The sequence below is a fragment of the Glycine soja genome, chromosome 8 (genome assembly GCF_004193775.1).
Source record: "Glycine soja cultivar W05 chromosome 8, ASM419377v2, whole genome shotgun sequence".
Taxonomy (NCBI): Eukaryota; Viridiplantae; Streptophyta; class Magnoliopsida; order Fabales; family Fabaceae; genus Glycine; species Glycine soja.
The window spans coordinates 42,878,195-42,898,693 of NC_041009.1; the positions used below are offsets into that span (position 1 = coordinate 42,878,195).

General features: G+C 32.1%; 1 protein-coding gene across 1 annotated transcript; it reads left to right on the forward strand.

Annotated features, from left to right (window-relative positions):
* The first annotated feature begins 8,985 nt into the window (after positions 1–8,985).
* LOC114423342 (aspartyl protease family protein 2-like) lies at positions 8,986–11,477 on the forward strand. Its single transcript, XM_028390067.1, has one exon. It carries the CDS (start codon positions 9,504–9,506, stop codon positions 11,175–11,177), a length of 1,674 nt encoding a protein of 557 aa, XP_028245868.1. The 5' UTR covers positions 8,986–9,503; the 3' UTR covers positions 11,178–11,477.
* The last annotated feature ends 9,022 nt before the right edge of the window (positions 11,478–20,499 follow it).

Here is a 20,499-nt window from a genome sequence, read left to right on the forward strand (position 1 = left end):
TCATTAATTTGATTTCTTAAAAAAAGTAACTTAAATCTATAATTAATATAAAAAAATATTAATAAAGACCAAATGATATAAGAAGTCTCAAAATTTGGCCAAACAAATACGAGAACATACAGAAACATGAAAGCGTCACTTCCTAAATCCATTCGTAATATTCTACAGACACAACACAAGGCATCCCCTCTATTCATATTTCCTTGAGTCTCTTGAGTTTATCCTTTTTTCTTTTTCTTTGTCTTCTTCACGTATAGCTTCGACTTGTTGGAGATAGTCGCTTCACGTATGTCACGCTCGTTGCTGATTCGTTGTGATGTTGGACAATGTGATGTGTGTCAATTTTTTTTTAAAAATTATTGGTATCTAAATATTATATAATTGGTATCTAAAACTTTTAAGTAGATTTAATGTTGATGATTCATGGATTCAGCGAATTCACTAGATTCTCTAATTTCTACATATGAATTTGTATGCCAGTTGGGTTTCAGTTTTAATGATAAATTTTAATTACCTTATTCCACTTACAACACCGTGCCTAGTATCAACCAAGTATAAAGAAGAGAATTCAATATGACATGGTTCTGCAATCTGCATATTGCATGAAGGAGTCAAATGAATTTTATGTGAAGAATAGACTCTTATGTAGGAGCTCTCTTCATAGTTTCTAGTATAACATGTACAGGATTTAATTTTGTTCGTAGACCTGGTTCCTATCCCTTTTTATTTTAATGAATAATTGGTGCTTTGTACTTTCATGGAAAAAAAAATGCTCCAATCTCAACAGCATAAACCACTGCTTTATCAGTAAGGCCTAGGATCAGTTCTACTATTTTTATCAATAAGGACTAGTATCTGTTCTATTCTCTTTAGATCACTAAAATGGAATGTCACCACAGTAAGGTATAAACTGAGTCACTGAATTTTATAGCATATGTCATTGATTATATGTATTTTTCTGTTCTTCATCTTTTCATTTTTATTTTCTGTATTTAGTTGCCTAGTTTAACTCTATGTTGGCTTCGAATTGTCTACTATCATCAAACGTGGTTATCCTTTTTCTTTTGTTGAACATGAAATAGTTAGGGATTTGTTTTGTTTTTTCAACCCACGTGCTAAAACAATATGTAGAAACACATCAAAGTCAAAGGTTTTGAAGAGATATAGGAAAGAAAAAAAATTCTCAAATGTCACTTACAATATATTCTAGACAAATTTGTATAACTTTTGACCAGTGGTCATCAATCACTACCAATTAGTATATGGTATTGGTTGCACACTATAATATTACTAAGGGTTGGGAGTTGCAAAAAAAGGTGTTAGTTTTCTTTCACTTTCCTCCACTTCATTGTGGTGCTAATTTGGGCGAGAAGCTATTGAGTCTTTGAAAAGAGTGGGGTATTGATAAAAAAAATATTCACAATTACTTTAGATGATGCTTCTAACAATGACACAATGGTAAAAATATTGAAGAAACATCCATCATTTGGGTTAGGATTGGTAGCTATATAATGGAGATTATTTTCATATTAAGTGTGGGGCACGTATTCAAAATTTTATTGTTCACGAGGATCTGAAGGTGATCAACGACTCTTTGATAAAAATTTGAGAGTGTGAAATATATTAGGGGTTCAAATGCACCAAAGTCAAAGTTTGCATCATTTTTAGGACAACTTTCACATATGATGACATCTAAGCAAGTTCATCAAGATGTGCCTAAAGATGAAATTCCACATATTTCATGCTTGAAAGTGCTATAGATTTTTGATCATGAAGCCTTTACCCTCCTAAAAAATATGGATCCCTATTTTGATAATGGTTTATTAGAAAAGGAGTGGGTGGAGGTAGAAAAATTAGCAAAGTTTTTGAAACCATTTTATGATATCACCACTCTTTTCTTAGGTGGCACTTATCCAACCGCTGACCTCCATTTTTATAGTGTGTGGAGTATACAAATTAATATTAAGGAAGTTTTGCATGCTTTTTTCATGATGAGTTTGAAAATGCAAATCAAATATGTTGCATGAGTAGAAAAATAAAGATAAAATTTGAAAAATATTGGGATTCCTATAGTGATATAAGTTGCAATTTATTGAATACTGTTATGTGAAGTTTTGTAAGGAAGTCAAGAGGGTGTGAGATTGGCCAAAAAGGTTTATGATAAGTAAGGTTTTTTTTCTTTCAAAAGTATCTTAATTTCTCACCAAATGAGGCAAATTTTTCATGCTCACATTGATCTAGTTGAGGTAGTCCAAGCATTATATCATCAAGCCATTTGGAGAGTTTTGGAAGCTTTCAAAGCAAGTCATGTGCATCATCAAGGAAAGAAACTGATTTGGAAGCTTATTTGCTTGAAGATAAACTTGATCATAAGCAGTATGTTGATTTGGATGTTTTGGAGTATTAGAAATCAAATGAAAGGAAATATCCTAAACTTTCTTTGATTGCACGAGATGTTTTAAGTATACTGATTAATTACCACAGTTGCGTCACAATCAACATTTAGCATTGGTAGACATATACTTAACAAGTATCGAAGTTTTGTTTTGCCTGAAAATGTTGAAGCATTAGTATGTTTAAATGATTGGTTTCATGGAACTCCAAGCTAGTATCCACCAACTTTGATAAGAGATTACTTAGATCGTTTTCAAAACAGGTAAAAAAAAAAAAAAAGAACTTGACCTTAACTGTAAAATGTTAATAGAACCAAAATTATCAAAAAGAGTGTGACCCTAATTGTAATATGCCGATAGAACCAAGTTCTTAACCCAAGAATAAAAGAAAAACTCTCACAGGAGAGGAACTCTCAAATTTCACTAATCTCCAAACTCTACCTTTGGAGAGAGTACAAGAGTTTCATATTTATAGGCTAATCTTAAAATGCTAGAATAAATCTCCACTAACATGCATTTACCAAATGCATCGATAATTGCATGCCCACTACTTAGGAAAATGACAATAAACATGAAAATAAATTCACACTAGCCACTAAATGACTTGAAACACTTCTAGGAAATATTTAGTAAGGCTAAGAGAAAATAAAAAATTACCAAAAAATTTAGCCTAAAAATAATACGAAAGTTACAAATAATATGACAAAAATTAGACTTGATTATTATTTAATCAACCCAATATTAATAGTCCACCAAAGACTATCAACTTAACCTATAGATCATTCTTGTCTTGTAAATTGGACTTCCCAGAGTTATTATTCAAGTTGGACTTAAAGTATTTTCATCAATGCGTAGGAAAGTGACCTAACTAGGTGCAACACTTAATCTTTATTTTTTTAAAAAAATTAATATTATTTTTTCAAAATTCAAATGCAAATAAAATAATATTTTGAGCTGAAATATAATAAAAATATTACTATTAATATTAATATGTAGAGTATATTATAGGATCCACAAAATTAAGTTAATAACTCAATTAAGATCTTTAGTATTAGAGTTCATAAATACGGTATGATATTCCTCTTAAAAAAAATAATATGGTATGATATTGTTGGACCCGTAGAAATAATTTTTTAAAAAAAACTCATTTAATTAAGCAATCAAATATTGGAGATGTTGTTAATGAAATCTCCGGCTGTAATTATTCATGAATTAGATAATATGCTTTGATTGTTAGAAAAAAATGAGAATTAAAATTGAGTTAATGGCATATTAATTTTTATACCAAAGGACCACTTGCTCAGAGTCTCGGATGTGAAAGTCATTTGATTTAAAAGGTAGAGAAGGCGATAAACCTCATGCTATAGATTATTTTTTGCTTATTCAGTAGGTGATGGAATAAAAGAAAGAAGGGCAATTAAAAAAAAAAAACAATAGCGTGTCAGTTTTTACTAATCCCTTAGTATCCAAATTAATAACCTACTTAATTAATTAGGATTGTCAATCCTTTAAGTTTTTAAATTCAAAAGGTTGACGGAAAGTAATATAATTAGTCAAACAGACTTGAGATTTGACAATAATAACTAGCAACTCTACTTGATAACGTTAGACTAATTGGATCGATGTGCCAAGTGATGTGAAGGGAGAAGTGGAAATGTAGGATATAGTTTTATATATTTTTTCATTATTCGTAAGAAAGCAAAGAAAATATCAAACGGTGCATATTTAATTAAGTGAGTTAAACTTCTCTCCATATAGCAGTAGAGAAAAGAAAAAAAGAAACATGTAAGAAATAGAAAATCAAGAAAAGAACATAAGTATGGTGGCGGTGTGGTGGTTTTGTGGTGGTTGCCTTCGTGTTGCGGTGGTTTCGTGTAGTAGTGTGCGTACTAATAAAAGTTTTCAATGTGAAGAAAAAAAAACACCAAATAGAAAGGGATTGCCTTGTTTATTTAAAGACCTATACATTTTTTTTGAAAGCAAAGTTCTACACATTTATAATACTCAATCACGTATTTTCTAAAATAGCAATGCTGATGAGAGGGGAAATCAAACACAAATGATAACTAATGTTGAAGTTAGGTATACCGTATACATACTAATAGGAGATAAAAATTAATATTCAAACTTTAAACCAATGAAAATCTTCTTTCGTGCTCTATAATCTATATAATATGACAACGATAATTAATTTTGAACTTTTGTTTGGTCGCGTGGGGCATGGCACGGCTGCGTACGTAACTTGAGAATTGTCAAATTATCGTTTGGCACATAATTAAATTCAAGGATAATATATTATTTGCACGTGTTTATTTGTTTACATATATATCCCACACCTTCATCAAAACTAGTCACTACCATTAGTAGTGGGATATGGGAAACCCAAGGTAAAATTCAAAGGCATGTGTGAAGAAATGAAAATGCTACATGGTAACATTCTTCTAATTTTCATACTAGGATTCAAATTTTAAATGTGAATCAAGAATGTGTTTAGTAAGGTAAATAAACTAGTATTTGACTGAAATTTTTATTTGAGCAAAATAGAGCTATATATTAAAGGAGTATATTTTTCTAACTTGTAATACTTTTTTGAAACTTCTTTATTTGAACTTATAAGCTTCTAATTTATTTATTTTTAAATTTTATTCTCATTATCTTATTGAAATTTCTCATTTATCTTTTAAAAGTCTCACTCTCTTTCGCTTGTAATTATTTCTAACTCAAACAAAATTATCTTTGTGAGACTCATCCATTCATTTTGTTAAATACACCCTCACAAGAAGTTTTATTATTTTGAATTTTTTTACACAATTTCATTAGTACAACTATGCGTGCGTGAATGTATCAATTTTTAGTCCTCGGGTTTGATCTTCTTTTCACTAATTTCAAAAATCTAATAAAACCCTTTTAATTAAGTATAATTTTATTTGAAGTAGACATTATCGTATTGTGACTAAAAATTGGTTTAAATAATTTACTCTAGATATAAATTAAAATAGGTATCTTAAAAAGAACATTTCTAAGAATTATTTTTCAGCAACAGTTTTATTTTTCTAAAAAATGAAATTTTTATTCCTCTTATGAAATTTTAATTTCTTTATTTTTTAATTAAGATATTTTATTCTTTATTTAAAAAAATTGATTTTAGTATCTTATTTTTTAATTAAGCATCTAGTCTCTCACTTTAAATAAATTTAGAATTTTAGTATACCTAATCAATTTCAAATGTTAAGCATATACTTTTTTAATTCTTTTTTTTAACTTAAGCTTATCAGCAATTAAATAATTAAACAGAATATTTGTCACATAATTAACAAATAAACATGAATCAATTAAAATTAATAAAATATAAGTTAATGTTTGAAATTGATCATACAGTAATGAGTAAAAAAAATTTATAATATTTTTATTTATGAAAATATTATAAATTTATAAAAATTACATTAAGTTCATTGAAAAATTAAAATTAAAATATTTAAGATTCTAAAAATTACACAATTATGTTATATGTGTTTTCATATTTTGAAAATGTTATATAATCCTTTTATTGTTCATATTCTAAAAAATATTTCTCTCTATAAATATAACTAAACAATAATTTTACATTCATCTCTTATTGTTGCACATTCCATTTTTTAGAGATTTAGAGGAGCAAATCTGCTTTTAAAAAAAATAGGAAAATAAAATGGTAAAAATAAATATCATTTTATTCTTTCTTTTATCTCTCATCACTTTTAACTTTCATTTTTTTTAAAAAAAAAAGTTTAGAGAGATGACTTATATTTTTTTTTATGGGAGCAAGTTTTTTGTTATGTATAAGAAATTACTACAGGAGCAACTGCCTCCACACCCCTCTGCATGGATCCGCCCCTATATAAAGGTGGTTAAGTTTCCTAGCTAGATAGATCATCACATTTGGAATAAGATCATCAAACAAGATTATATATATATATAATAAATTAGAATACACATCTTAAAAGATAAGAGTGATCTCAGTCTTCCTAATTTTAATTAAAAGTTATTAATATTTTTTTTCTTTTATTTGTTTTGATAAAGAACATATATATCTTTTACACTACAGACAACTATACTTGAGTTTTGATAATATTATTGTAGGTGTTAAAATTTTTATTCAAATATTTAATGTAAATACCTATGTATTCAAAGCTCAAACTTAAAATTACTTGTTAAATTAAAACAATTCAATATAAGTTGATTAGAACAATTCAATATAAGTTTATTCACATGGCGAATGATCTCTCTTCTTTCCTTTAGATGTGTATTTCACACACTACTCTTATAACAAGACAAAACTTTATCCCTATAACTAAAATGACCTTTTTATTTTTTATATATTTAATTATCTGTATACCCTTTTTAATTTATTTTATTTTATCTCTATTTTTAAATTGAATTTAAAGAAATTGTTAAAAGTTAAAAATATGTATTTTGCAACTATTTAAAAAGGCATAGTAGTCGAGCATGCATTATAAATAGTATTTTGCAAAATAATTTTTTTTTTATCATTTTATACTGTTATGTTTAGTTTTCTTCTTCTTCTTCATATTTTGGATCGGATTGTTTTAGTTTTATAAAATAAAGAATATTTTTGATAAAATTATTTTTCAAAATATTCAGAAGTTAAAAATAATGTAAACTTTATTAAAATAAAATTTATTTTGAATAGTTTCTCATAAAGTCAGGTTTTTCTGAAAAAGTGTTTTCTCTAATATATATATTTTTTTCTCAAAATCTTTAAAAATTAATCATTAAATTATTTTATATCAAAGACAATTTTTTACTTTTTAATCTGTAAATTTTTTTTACATACAACGTTAATAAAATATTTATTATAACTAATTTGTAATAATTAATCAAATATCACATTACACTATTGAAATCATCTTCTTTGTTCAAAGATATATAGTGTTTTTCTTTACAAGTATCACTCTCTAATAATCACCTTAGTACGATTGTATTTAATAATTCCACTGTCAAACTAGATCACGGATTTAGACTGATTTAGATTAATTATACTAGTTGGCCATAAATATGTTTGAATGACAAACAAGTTTCATATTATTAATCATCATTAAAATAATAATTTATAACTAAATTAATTTTATTGATATTTTAAAATTAATATTTTAGACATGTATATCGTAATGTTTTAATTTATATTGTTTATTATAAAAAATATAATTCATTTTAATAATTTAAAATTTATTAATTTTTTAGAAAAACAAATAAAATTGATTTAAAATTATTATTTTTTAAAAAATATATTTGATATCTTGGAATAATTTTATTTTATTGTTTAAATAAAAATAATTCGTCTAAATCCATATTAAAATAAAAATAAATTATTTTGATATTAGTTACTCCACACAATTATTTAGAAATTAGTTCTATTATTATATATATGTATATATATATATATATATATATATATATATATATATATATATATATATATATATATATATATATATAACGAAGCCTCGTGTTTATGGAATAATTGAAAACCGGATAAGAAAGAATTTAAATTTGTTGCATAAGTCGTGTAAAGATTTTTACACTATTAATTACCAAAAAAATATTTTAAAATTATATAAAAATAATTAAAATTAATTTTGCTGGTGTGTAAACTGTAAAGTGAATAAAAAGTCTGATCCAGTTTTAAGAGTGTAAACGTGGGTTCCCTCGAAATCTAAGCCACAATGTCACAGAGTGACAAAGATGGATTTGTTTTTCTCTCTCTCTTCCATATTAAGTCGTGGGACAGGGACAGGTTCACAAACTCTGACCAAAGACCAGAGAGAGTTTCGATTCCAAACTTCTAATACTGGAAAAGTGGAAATGCTTTAGAAAAATCCATTTCTTTATTTTGACTTTTGAAGTTGCAGGCTTGCAGCCCATATTGGTAACACTTACGTTAAAGACCCAGAGTTTTCATCAGTATTTGTCACAAGATAAAGTTGTATATATAAATTATTTTGAGAAAAATTTAGTGCAATTCATGTATGAAACTGTTATTGTAAACCATTTTTTTATGTATTTTTTCCATATGCTTTTTATTATTTACTTAAATTCATATATACTTAAAAAATGATGAGTCTCAATAGGGTTGATTGAGTTGCATAATCCTTAAAATGGGATGCCATCACCTTTTTCTAAAATTTAGTTATAAATAAATTATTTTATATTGTGAATCTTATTTGTCATTTAGTAAATTTGAATGATAAATCATAGTATTAAAAAGCATATTACAAATAAATTTAATTAATAATGATAATATTAAAAGAATTTTATACCAACATCTAATTTTAAGTTACTTCATAATTAAAAGTAGTTGTTTTTTTAATTGCAAATTCACAATAAATTAAAGTCTATTTTTTTCACTGATTTTTCTCTATTCAGACTTCAGAGTCTGAAAAATTATTTTCCAATTGTAACATATTCCATACGGTATTAAATACGTGACATGGGTCTGGTCCAATACTATAGTCCATCCATACCTTACAAGCAATACAAAAACATGCCAACGAAGCAGGAAACTGAGAGGAAAATACCCTGCAAGAAGAGGAACACCATTTAATAGTATATATATTCTCATTAAAAATTGATTTTTCGTTGTGTGTACCTTGAAACTGAAGAGTTTTAATTAAACTATGCTATGGTAATGAAACCGCGTTTTTGGTGTTTCACACTTTGTTCTTGACAGAGTCACCCCCAAAACAAGCCTAAATCGCCTTCTTCCTCTTTCCTTCTTCTCTTTTTTTTTTTCTCTCTCTCTCTCTCATTCTTTTGGCCTTCAAAGTTCGAAGCACCCATTTTTTGTATTTTCATTTCCCTAGGAGTTTGATTCTTTGTGGAGATTTTGCATTTATTCACTTTCCTTAAAGTTTGTTTCCCTGTTTGCTTTTTCGGATTGGTTTTGAGATTGAATTCTGAATTCTCGCAAATTCTCGCACCACCTACCCTTTATTCTCCTCTTTTGTAACATCAGAGATTGTTGTAAAGTTTTGCTCTTTCTGGGTTTTGAATTTTGTCACTTCCACCCTGAAATTCTACAAGGTGTTTGATGTTGGTATCATAATAAGTCAAACTATGGTTTTGAGGGTTTCTCTGATTCTGGTTCTCCTTGTGTTACACTGTTCCTGCACTGTGGAATCCATTTGGGGGCATCACAATGATCTCAACAAGAATGGATCTTCTCTTGCTGCAGTCAAGTTTCCTGATCATGCACACTTCAATGCTGTTTCTTCTTCCACAGAAACTGGGTGTAGTTTCTCCAAGTCAGAGAAATTTGAGCCTTCAGTTGCTACCATGGCATCAAATGAAGACACTGATGGTAAAGAGGGAGAGGCTTTTGTGGCAGCAAAACAGCACAAGCAATCTGTGAAACTCAATTTGAGACACCACTCAGTGAGCAAAGATTCGGAGCCTAAAAAATCTGTGGTTGATTCCACAGGGAGAGACTTGAAGAGAATTCAGACCCTTCACAGAAGGGTCATAGAGAAGAAGAACCAAAACACAATTTCAAGGTTGGAGAAAGCACAGGAGCACTCAAAGAAGTCCTATAAGCCACCGACAGTGGCTGCGGCGGCCCCGCCGGAGTATTTATCCGGTCAGCTTATGGCAACCTTGGAGTCAGGGGTCAGTCTTGGCTCTGGTGAGTACTTCATGGATGTGTTTGTTGGCACACCCCCTAAGCATTTTTCTCTAATTCTTGATACTGGTAGTGACCTTAATTGGATTCAATGTGTTCCTTGTTATGCTTGTTTTGAGCAAAATGGACCATATTATGATCCCAAAGATTCTAGTTCTTTTAAGAATATAACTTGCCGTGATCCAAGGTGCCAATTGGTGTCATCCCCAGACCCTCCTCAGCCTTGCAAAGGTGAGACTCAAAGCTGTCCATATTTCTATTGGTATGGAGATAGTTCCAACACAACGGGTGATTTTGCACTTGAAACATTCACTGTGAATCTCACCACACCTGAGGGAAAGCCTGAACTCAAGATTGTTGAGAATGTTATGTTTGGTTGTGGTCATTGGAATAGAGGACTTTTTCATGGTGCTGCTGGATTGCTAGGGTTGGGGAGAGGCCCATTGTCATTTGCTACTCAGCTTCAATCTCTCTATGGTCACTCCTTTTCCTATTGCCTTGTGGATAGGAACAGCAATTCAAGTGTTAGTAGCAAGTTGATATTTGGTGAGGACAAGGAGCTTCTCAGCCACCCCAATTTGAATTTCACTTCTTTTGTTGGTGGCAAAGAGAACCCTGTTGACACATTTTACTATGTCCAGATAAAGTCCATCATGGTTGGTGGTGAGGTGCTGAAGATTCCAGAGGAGACTTGGCATTTGTCAGCACAAGGTGGTGGTGGGGGTACAATCATTGATTCTGGCACCACTTTGACCTACTTTGCTGAACCTGCTTATGAGATTATCAAGGAGGCATTCATGAGGAAAATTAAAGGTTTTCCACTAGTGGAAACCTTTCCCCCTCTAAAGCCATGCTATAATGTGTCTGGTGTTGAGAAAATGGAGCTTCCTGAGTTTGCAATCTTGTTTGCTGATGGAGCTGTGTGGAATTTTCCTGTGGAGAATTACTTCATCCAGATTGAACCTGAAGATGTTGTTTGCTTGGCTGTTTTGGGGACTCCTATGTCTGCACTTTCAATAATTGGAAACTACCAGCAGCAGAATTTTCACATCTTGTATGATGTGAAGAAATCAAGGATTGGATATGCACCGATGAATTGTGCTGATGTTTAACTTCTTGTTAGGGGGGTGAAAGGTGTGTATAGGATAAAAACTATAAGCATGGCAATTCTTGAGGTTGATTTTTTTCTTTTTTGGGGATTGATGGTAAGTGATATACACAGAAGAAAGGAAAAAGGAAATCAGAATTTGTTTCTTCAGGTGGTATAGAACTAGGCCTAGGTAAATTATAGGGAAAAGGTCATTTACAATTACAAATACAAACATTTCATTGTTTTGTACACATTTATTAACTGCTTCAATTTTGAGTTCATTGTCACTTTCAATTCAATTTGTTATTGCCTCTTACTGTCATGCTTGGTTGATTTCCATGTTCTGTCTATATTCTCAAAATTAAACGTTACGATTTGCTGTAATATTTGCTAGTATTCTATTTTCTTGTGGACCATTTACTTTAATCTATACATTTCTTTTTTCTATAATCTCTGTTTTAAATCTCGGTTTTTTTTTTCTCGAATAACTGGTCAAATGCAATACGGTTGTTTTGCATATAAGCCTCCAATATATTATTTCAATGGCTCATCTGTTAGGTATGTGGCACAAATTTTAAAAAAAAAAACAAAGAAAATGAGCATGCAAACAAAGACTGGGTCAGCTTTATTGTTAGGTGTCTCTGTATCAAGCATTTTGCCATCTTCCTTTATTTATTGTCTTTGGGAATTTCGGGCTACTCTAAAATAATAACACATACCTATTTTAAAATTTTCTAATGTAATCTTTCTCTCGCCCTTTTCTTTCCCTCTCTTTCTTCGTAGGCCTTTCTTCTTGTTAAATGATTCTGATTTCTGAATACCAGTATCCAATAGAAAATAGCTCCACCTGTATAAAGTTTGAATGTGAACCTCAATTTATATGGTTGATTAAAAGTAGAGTTTAATTTTGATACTTTGTTCATTATTACAAAAGTTAATACTTTTTATATGACAAATTATATGAGAACGATTAATAAGTACTAATGATTTTAGTTTTCTTAAATAAGATCTTAATTTAAACTTTTTAGATAAAAAATGTGATTGGAATTTTTTTTCACTAAAGTGATCAAGGGGACAGACTTATGTATTGAGGAGGGGTCAAGGCCCCCTTGATTTTTTCAGAAAATTTTTAATATATAATATAATATTTTAATATTAAATTAGTTATTTTATTTGAAGACTTTTATTATATAAATATTAGTATTAATTATTTATTTTTTGATAAAATATTTTATTTTCTTTTTATAGTATTCATTATAAAAAATAATGACATTTCCCCTCTCTTTTTAGATAAATATTTTATTTTTTTATAATTTTTTATAGTCTTCATAATTCCAATAATTACATTTATTTCTTTTTTAAAATAAAATATTTGACGTTATTTATTTCCTTTATTAATATATTTTTAATAATATATTATTGTTAATTTAAAGGCCATAAATATTTTAAAAATAGATTTTTGAGGCATACTGATAATTATATGTTATTCATTTTTATTACTATTATTCATATATTTTTTTAATTTATTTTTCTTATATATTTCATCATTATTCTTATCATTGTTAGGCTCCAATCTATTTTTCGCTTAAGTGTATGAGTCTAATTTTGACTTTATGAATCTAAATATCATTATATAAACTTTTGAAAAAGCAAATCAACTATTAAGTAGTATACTAACAAATCATTGATCCACATAATAATAAGTTTGATTCTCTTAAATAAGATTTTAGGTTTGAATTTTTTGTGTGAAGAAAACATATTTGTGATAAAAAAAAAATTTCGTTAAAGGTAATCAGTTAAGTTTTTTGACAAATATTAATCATTGATAAAGACGATAAATATTTTATACCAATAACATGATATAATAAAAAATATGAAGTTGTATAAGACATTGGTTCAAATTGATTTCAATATTTTTAGATTTTTTCTTATATAAAATAAATAGTTAATGTAAATTTTTGTTATAATAAATTATATTTGATACCCCTAATTACTTTTAGGGAGTCCGTTTCTCATGATTAGTTAGATATCTTAGTAGAGATTAATCATTATTAATAAAGTTAGTAAATATTTTCCATAAATATCACGGTAACAAAATTTTCTTTATGACAACATAAAAATTATACCTATTTCAATTAAATTCTCCAACGTATGTGAATGTTGTCCTTAGGTGGTGGGTACGGGTCCTTGGCTCCTCCATTTTCCTTTTGCTATTATTTTTCTCCCCTCACACCAAAGACGTATTATTTGTCAACTTTGTAAAAGAAAATTTTATACTACAAAAAATCCACTTCTATTTGAAAACAGAGTTGTGATAATAACGTGGAAATGTGATTCTTTACTAGTCACCTATACTATTTGTTGGACATTTAATTGGTCGTGTTTTATGTGGAGAATAATCTTCTTTGACTACTAGGCAGCATGAGCATAGGCATAATTTCCTCCGCCAAACAACACTACTATGGTTTTGATTGCGAGGCATAGAGGTAAGCAAATAGTACTATTTTTCAACGCCTGATCACACGTTTAACAGTTGAGTGAGTCATCAATCAAATCAGTTTGGTGAACTGAATTTAATGTAAAATAAATATGTATCTCACTCATAAAAAAGTAAATGGTATGTTATCGGAAAAAGAATAGCATGTATCTTAATTTATACCCTTTTATGGTGGGATACACGTGAGAGGACATACCACATGCATCAAAGAATATGCTACAGTGTATTTTGATTTATTTTATGAACATCGGTTTGAACAAAATTTATAAGAAATAAGTTTTTACCTGAATTATAATTTTGAAATTTTTAAACAAAAATTCAAACATATACACCACGGTCTTTGGGTAGTGTTTGATTGTTTTCATCTTTGGTGTATTTAATATGAAAATTTTAAAAATTAATATGAATCTCACTTTTACATTCTATTTTATTTTTCTTTTATTTTTACATTTTTTTTTCTTTAAACCAAACATACTTAGGTTTGACAGACATGAAATGCTTATGAGAAAACACGAATTAAAATTGACATTGTGTTATGAGAAAAATGCTTTCCTTTCTTCCTCTTTTTTTTTTTTGTTGGTTTGCCTTGACAAGAAACACCGCAAGCAAAAATTAATTAATTCCCAATTGGGAATTGATTGCATCCTCCTCCTTCACACGAGTTTATATATATATAAAAAAGAATTGTTAGAATATAAGTAAAATAAGATTGGAAAGGTTGAACACTATACAAATGAGAAAAAAATTCATAATTTGATCTTAATTTAAAGTATGATGTTAAATTTAATTATATGATTGTTGATGATTTATTTGTATAAATTTTTTCGATTTACCCCTCCTTGCATAATATAAATATTATTATAAAAATAAAACATTTAAAAATATTACATTTATGACAGGTTATTTAGGACGGATTTGAAGAATCGATTTAGAATATGATGTAATAATAATTTTGTAATTAAAGAAATAAAAATTTATTTTTATGTCATATATTATAAGACGATTGTAAATAAATGTGGAATGTGACATTGTGACATTTCTTCGTTATCAAAAGCTTACCTTGGAATATGAACCAAATGACACAGTTGAAACTGTCCCTTCACACTCCAAATCTCAGTGAGGAGTTCTAGAAACTGATTGCCATCAAGTTTCTTATCATCCAAGAGCTTAACAACCTCAAGACAATCTGATTCTACTATCAACTTGGTTACTCTAGAATTACGACCCATGAACATCCCATAAAGAATAGCCATAAAGCTTCGCTTCCAATATAGATCAATGTTCGAGCCTTCTAGAATAAGCTTGAATAATTTTGCCTTCACTGTTGTGAATAACAGCACCACAAGATGTCCAGATTCCTGAAGTTATCAGTCATGAATCCAAACCTGTCGGGATGAAGGGTATTTTGCATTTCCTTGCTTCTGCAAATGTCATGAACTAGGGCCCAAATGTTTGACAATAAGCCAGTTGTGGTTATCTATAGAGGAATAAGTTTGTAACTTTTATTGATGAATTTGATATTAGTTTACAGTGATATATATACAAGTGAACAGCCCTAATATGTAGTGAATCAAGCTACCAATCTCCTAATAATTCTCAACAAATCAGAATTGGAAATAATAGATTTGCACGGCTAAATAATTAAAGGAATTGAAAACTAATTATTATGATTGATATCCTCCCGCAAGTTGTATAATCTGGATGAGAGATGCAACTTGGACAGTAGCGATTCGAACCGAGGGCGAAGTAGAGGCTTTGTTAGAATATCAGCAAGTTGATCATCGGTAGACACAAAAGACACTCAAAACTTGCCATGTTGAACATGTTCTCGGACAAAGTGGTAGGCTAAGGCTATATGTTTCATCCGAGAGTGGAAGACAGGATTAGCATTGAGATTTGTGGCACCAAGATTGTCACAGTATATGATTGGATTGGCAGTGGGCATGTGACCAAGTTCTGTGAACAAGGAAAGAAACCATAATAGTTCACTAGCCGTGTCAGCCAAGGCTTTGTATTCTGCTTCAGTTGATGATCGAGCAACAGAGCGTTGTTTGCGGGAGCTCCAGGAGATGTGAGTGTTACCGAGATACAACAAGTAACCAGTGGTTGAAACATAATCATCCTTGTCACCAGCTCAATCAGCATCCGAGTAGGCATGAAAGGTCAAAGGAGCAGTCGCTGAGATGAAGACTCCTTTGTCACAAGAGCCCGCCAAATATCGGAGCACTCGTTTGAGTGCAGACCAATGCGCCGTTCTTGGATTTTGCATGAACTGTGCGAGTTTGTTAGTGCTGAAGGCGATATCTGGACGTGTAAGACTCAAGTATTGAAGGCTTCCAACCAGTGTGCGGTACTCCTTTGGAGAGGGTAGGAGATCACCAGAATCCTTAAGTAATTGAACACTCGCTGACAAAGGAGTGGATGTTGGTTTTGTATTTATCATGCCTGATTTATGTAGCAGATCAATGATATATTTCCTTTGTGAAAGAAACATTCCTGCAGCGGAAGGAATTACTTCGACACCCAAGAAATAACTGAGACATCCAAGATCTTTTAACGAAAACCGAGCAGCAAGTGTGGCAATGAGTTTGGACAGCTCTACAGATGAATTTCCAGTGATAATTATATCATCAACATATACTAATAAGTAAAGTGTAACCTCTGGTTTTTGGTAGATGAAAAGAGATGCATCTGCAGTGGAATTGACAAAACCAAGGGAGAGCAGGAATACGCGAAGCTCCGTATACCAGGCGCGGGGTCCTTGCTTCAGCCCATAGAGTGCCTTTTTGAGGCGACAAACATGATCAGGAAAGTTTTTGTTGACAAAACCAGGTGGTTGTATCATGAAGACTTCCTCCTTAAGTGTCCCTTGAAGAAATGCATTGTTGACATCAAGCTGACGTATGGGCCACCCTTGATGAACTGCAAGAGTTAAGACAATGCGAATGGTCAACGGTTTAACAACGGGGCTAAAAGTTTCTGTATAGTCCCAACCAGAGCGTTGGTGAAACCCTTTGGCGACTAACCGAGCCTTGTAACGATCAATTGATCCGTCTGGATTTCGTTTGATTCGAAATACCCATTTACAGCCAACCAAATTTTGATCAGAGGACCGACTGACAAGATCCCAAGTGTTGTTGTGGTGTAAGGCATCAAATTCGGCTTGCATGGCTGAGCGCCAATCAGGGTCGCGAAGGGCCTGGGTGATGGTGTTGGGTTCAATGGGAGAGGAGGCTTGGACATGGAGATTAAGCTTTTGGATGGATTTGATAATGTTGTTTTTAGACCGAGTGATGATCCCACCTCCATTTGGGTTGACAATGGTTTGGAGTGGTGGAGTAGAGAGTTACGGGGATGATTGTGAGGTTGGAGGAGGAGATTGAGTGGGGTTTGTGGGTTCGGTGGAGGACTGGGCCATATATGGGGAGTTGGTGATGGATGGGGAGGAAGGGGCAGGAGATGAATCTTCCGGTGGGTTCATGGGTTGTAAGATGGAGAGTTGAAGTGGGCCTGTTTGTTGCTCCGGACTTGGACTAACGTGAGTTACTAGGGAGTTGAACGGGAATTCAGATTTAACGAACTTCACATGCCGAGAGGTGTAGATCCTTCCTGTTGTGGGATCGAGACACAAATATGCATGTTGATCAGCCGAGTAACCTACAAAAACACACATAGCAGACTTTGGTGCAAGTTTATGGTTAGCATATGGTTTAGTCCAGGGAAAACACAAACATCCAAAACACTTTAACTTATGATAATCCGGACTAATGTTGAGCAATTTAGAATAGGGTGATTGGTACCCAAGAATTGGAGTTGGGAGGCGATTTATGAGATAAGCGGCGGTGGTCATGGCGTGAGGCCAATAGGTGAGGGGCAAGCCCGAGTGATGGAGAAGAGAGAGACCGGTTTCAGCAATGTGACAATTTCGGCGTTCTGAAATTCCATTATGTTTAGGTGTATGAGGTGGCGTTGTATGATGACTTATACCATGATTTAGTAAAAAAGGGCGAAGACCAATATATTCGCCACCATTGTCTGTGTAAAGAATTTTTATTTTGTGATGATAGAAATTTTCAACTAGCGATTTAAATTTGGGAAATATAGTTTGCACATCAGATTTTTGTTTCATTGGATATAGCCAAATATAACGAGTAAAATGATCAACAAACATGCAATAATAGCGAAGACCTCAATTGATAAAATAGGAGAAGTCCAGACATCAGAGAAAATTATTTCTAATGGATAACAAGATTGAAGAGTGGATTCATGGAATGGAAGTTTATGACTTTTGTTAATTTGACACGAGTGACAATCGGATTGCGCAAATTTATTTGAGCCTAAGGAAAAATGTTTCTGAACAAATTTGAAAATAGAGGATGAAGGGTGCCCAAGCCTATGATGCCATGATGCAGAGGATTCTGTTCGAACCGTGTGGACGGAGGGTGAGGTGGCGGGCCAGAGATAGAGTCCATCCACACATGAGCCTTTATGGGTTGTGTGACCCGTCTGTAAGTCCTTCACATAAAAAGAGTTTGGCAGGAAAACAACAACAGAGTTGGTTTGTTGGGTAAGTTTAGAGACAGAGATTATTTTTTGTTTCATGGAAGGAACACACAGAGCATTAGACAAGGATAAATCATTAAGTAAAAGTGTTCCAGAATGAGTGATGTTTAAACCTGAACCATTACCCATAAACAGTGAGTCAGGACCAGTGTACGGATGATGAAGCGCTAGATTATCGAGATCATTGGTTACGTGATGTGTCGCTCCACTGTCAAACAGAAAATCATGTTGCGATGGGCCGGCAGTTGCAGTATTGACCTGAACCTGTCCAGTGTGAGCCGGAGAGTTACGAGGTGGCGGTGGGACACTAGGATGCTGCTGCTGGAAGGTTTTGAACTGAGAGAGAACATGACCTTTGATGTTGCACCACTGACAGCGGCCGAGAAAAGGTTTGCGAGATGCTTTGGCATAGGTGTTTTTGAGAAGGATCCAGAGATCATGCGAGGTCTTGGTGTAAGACACCAAGGAGGCCACTTCATTAGAGAGAGTGGTGAGGAGAGCACCATATATAAGGCGGTCTTGTCGACGCCAGGTTTGGTAAGCAGGATTCTGAGTTGTTACCGGAAGTGATGCAGTGGTGGGGGTCGTTTCCGACGGCGCAGGAAAAGATCCATCTGGATATTGAAGGAGATCATAGCCATCAAGGAGAGCTTCAACTTGTTGTTTCCAATTAGGATAATTGTTGGGAAGAAGTTTGGTGACATTGGTGAAAGTGATGCAAGCAAGGGGTTTGGATGGCTCATGGGGGTTGGGAATGAAGGAGTTGTTGTCGGCCATGGGAGGCAAGGGTGGGGAACGACGTCCTTAATTGAAGAAATAGGGAATGGATGGATCGTTTAGGCTGATACCATATAGAGGAATAAGTTTGTAACTTTTATTGATGAATTTGATATTAGTTTACAGTGATATATATACAAGTGAACAACCCTAATATGTAGTGAATCAAGCTACCAATCTCCTAATAATTCTCAACAAATCAGAATTGGAAATAACATATTTGCACGGCTAAATAATTAAAGGAATTGAAAACTAATTATTATGATTGATATTATCCACTTGTTGCGGAAAATCATTTGATTCCTACGCTGCATATTTGATCCAAAATCGTACTCATTTTATTCTCCTCATCAACTTTTTTGCTTCGGATATTTGAGTTCATCCAATCAATAATCTGTTGTTGGAAAACACAAAGACTCTTCTTGAATGTTGAAAGAGAGTGATACCTGTTTCGCCCACATGCATGCAACCCCTAATATCGCATGCTCCAAAGGTTTTTGCATGGTCGTTGCACAAAGGACAATTAATTAATATCAGTAATAATATGTCTACAACCTCTCAAATCATTTGTTGGTTACACTCCATGGCCAATCTTTCAAAGATGAAATTTAATACGTTCAGGTCCTTCCCAAGTCCAGATATTTCTAAAATGCTGATTACCTTAAAGATTTTGCGAGTTAGATAATCTAATGTAAGCTTGACGAGTTGAAAATTGACCATCATCTAAGTGGTCCCACTCCAAAAAATCTCGTCTACTAAAGGTTTCAAACGTTAAATACTATGAGCAATATTCAATGGAAGTTCATTTGATATTCTCCTCATATCCCATGCGGCATTAGCATTGACATAGAAGCACACCAAGATATTATCCTCATGGTTGGATTGAATAAGCCAACCTGAAACCCAATAATCCTTTCAGAAGTGGATTCGTCTGCCATTACCCACTCTCCAAATCTAGTTTGGACATAAACTATCCCAAACTTTCACTATTTCGTGCCTTAAATTACTTCCAGGTCTACGTTGATCAACAACAGGAAAAATATCATTATCGCATTGGTATTTTGCACAAACTTCTTTAACCCATATGTCATTGGGTTTCGTACAGAGGTTCCACCCAGCCTTCATAAGGAGAGGTATTGGTTCACCAAACTCGCTTTTCTGAGACCAAATCCTCCTTTCCTCTTTGGGGTGTACAATGAATCCCATTTCCTCCAATGGACTTTGTTTGAAGTTGTTGTGTACATGACCCCAAACAAAGTTCCTACACTTCTAGTCAATTTCCTCACAAACCGCAGAGGGAAGGAGGGGTAGTTTGCATCACATGAGTAGGTAATGCTTGAATAACTGCTTTTGTCGAAGTAACTCTATCTGCTATTGATAGTTGGGAAACTTTAAACTTACTCAATCTTTGAGTAACTTTGTCAAGCAAATATGTTTTCGTTGTTCATATGCAAATGTTATATAATGAAAATACAATTTTATTGTGTTTTTTTATCCATAAATATTA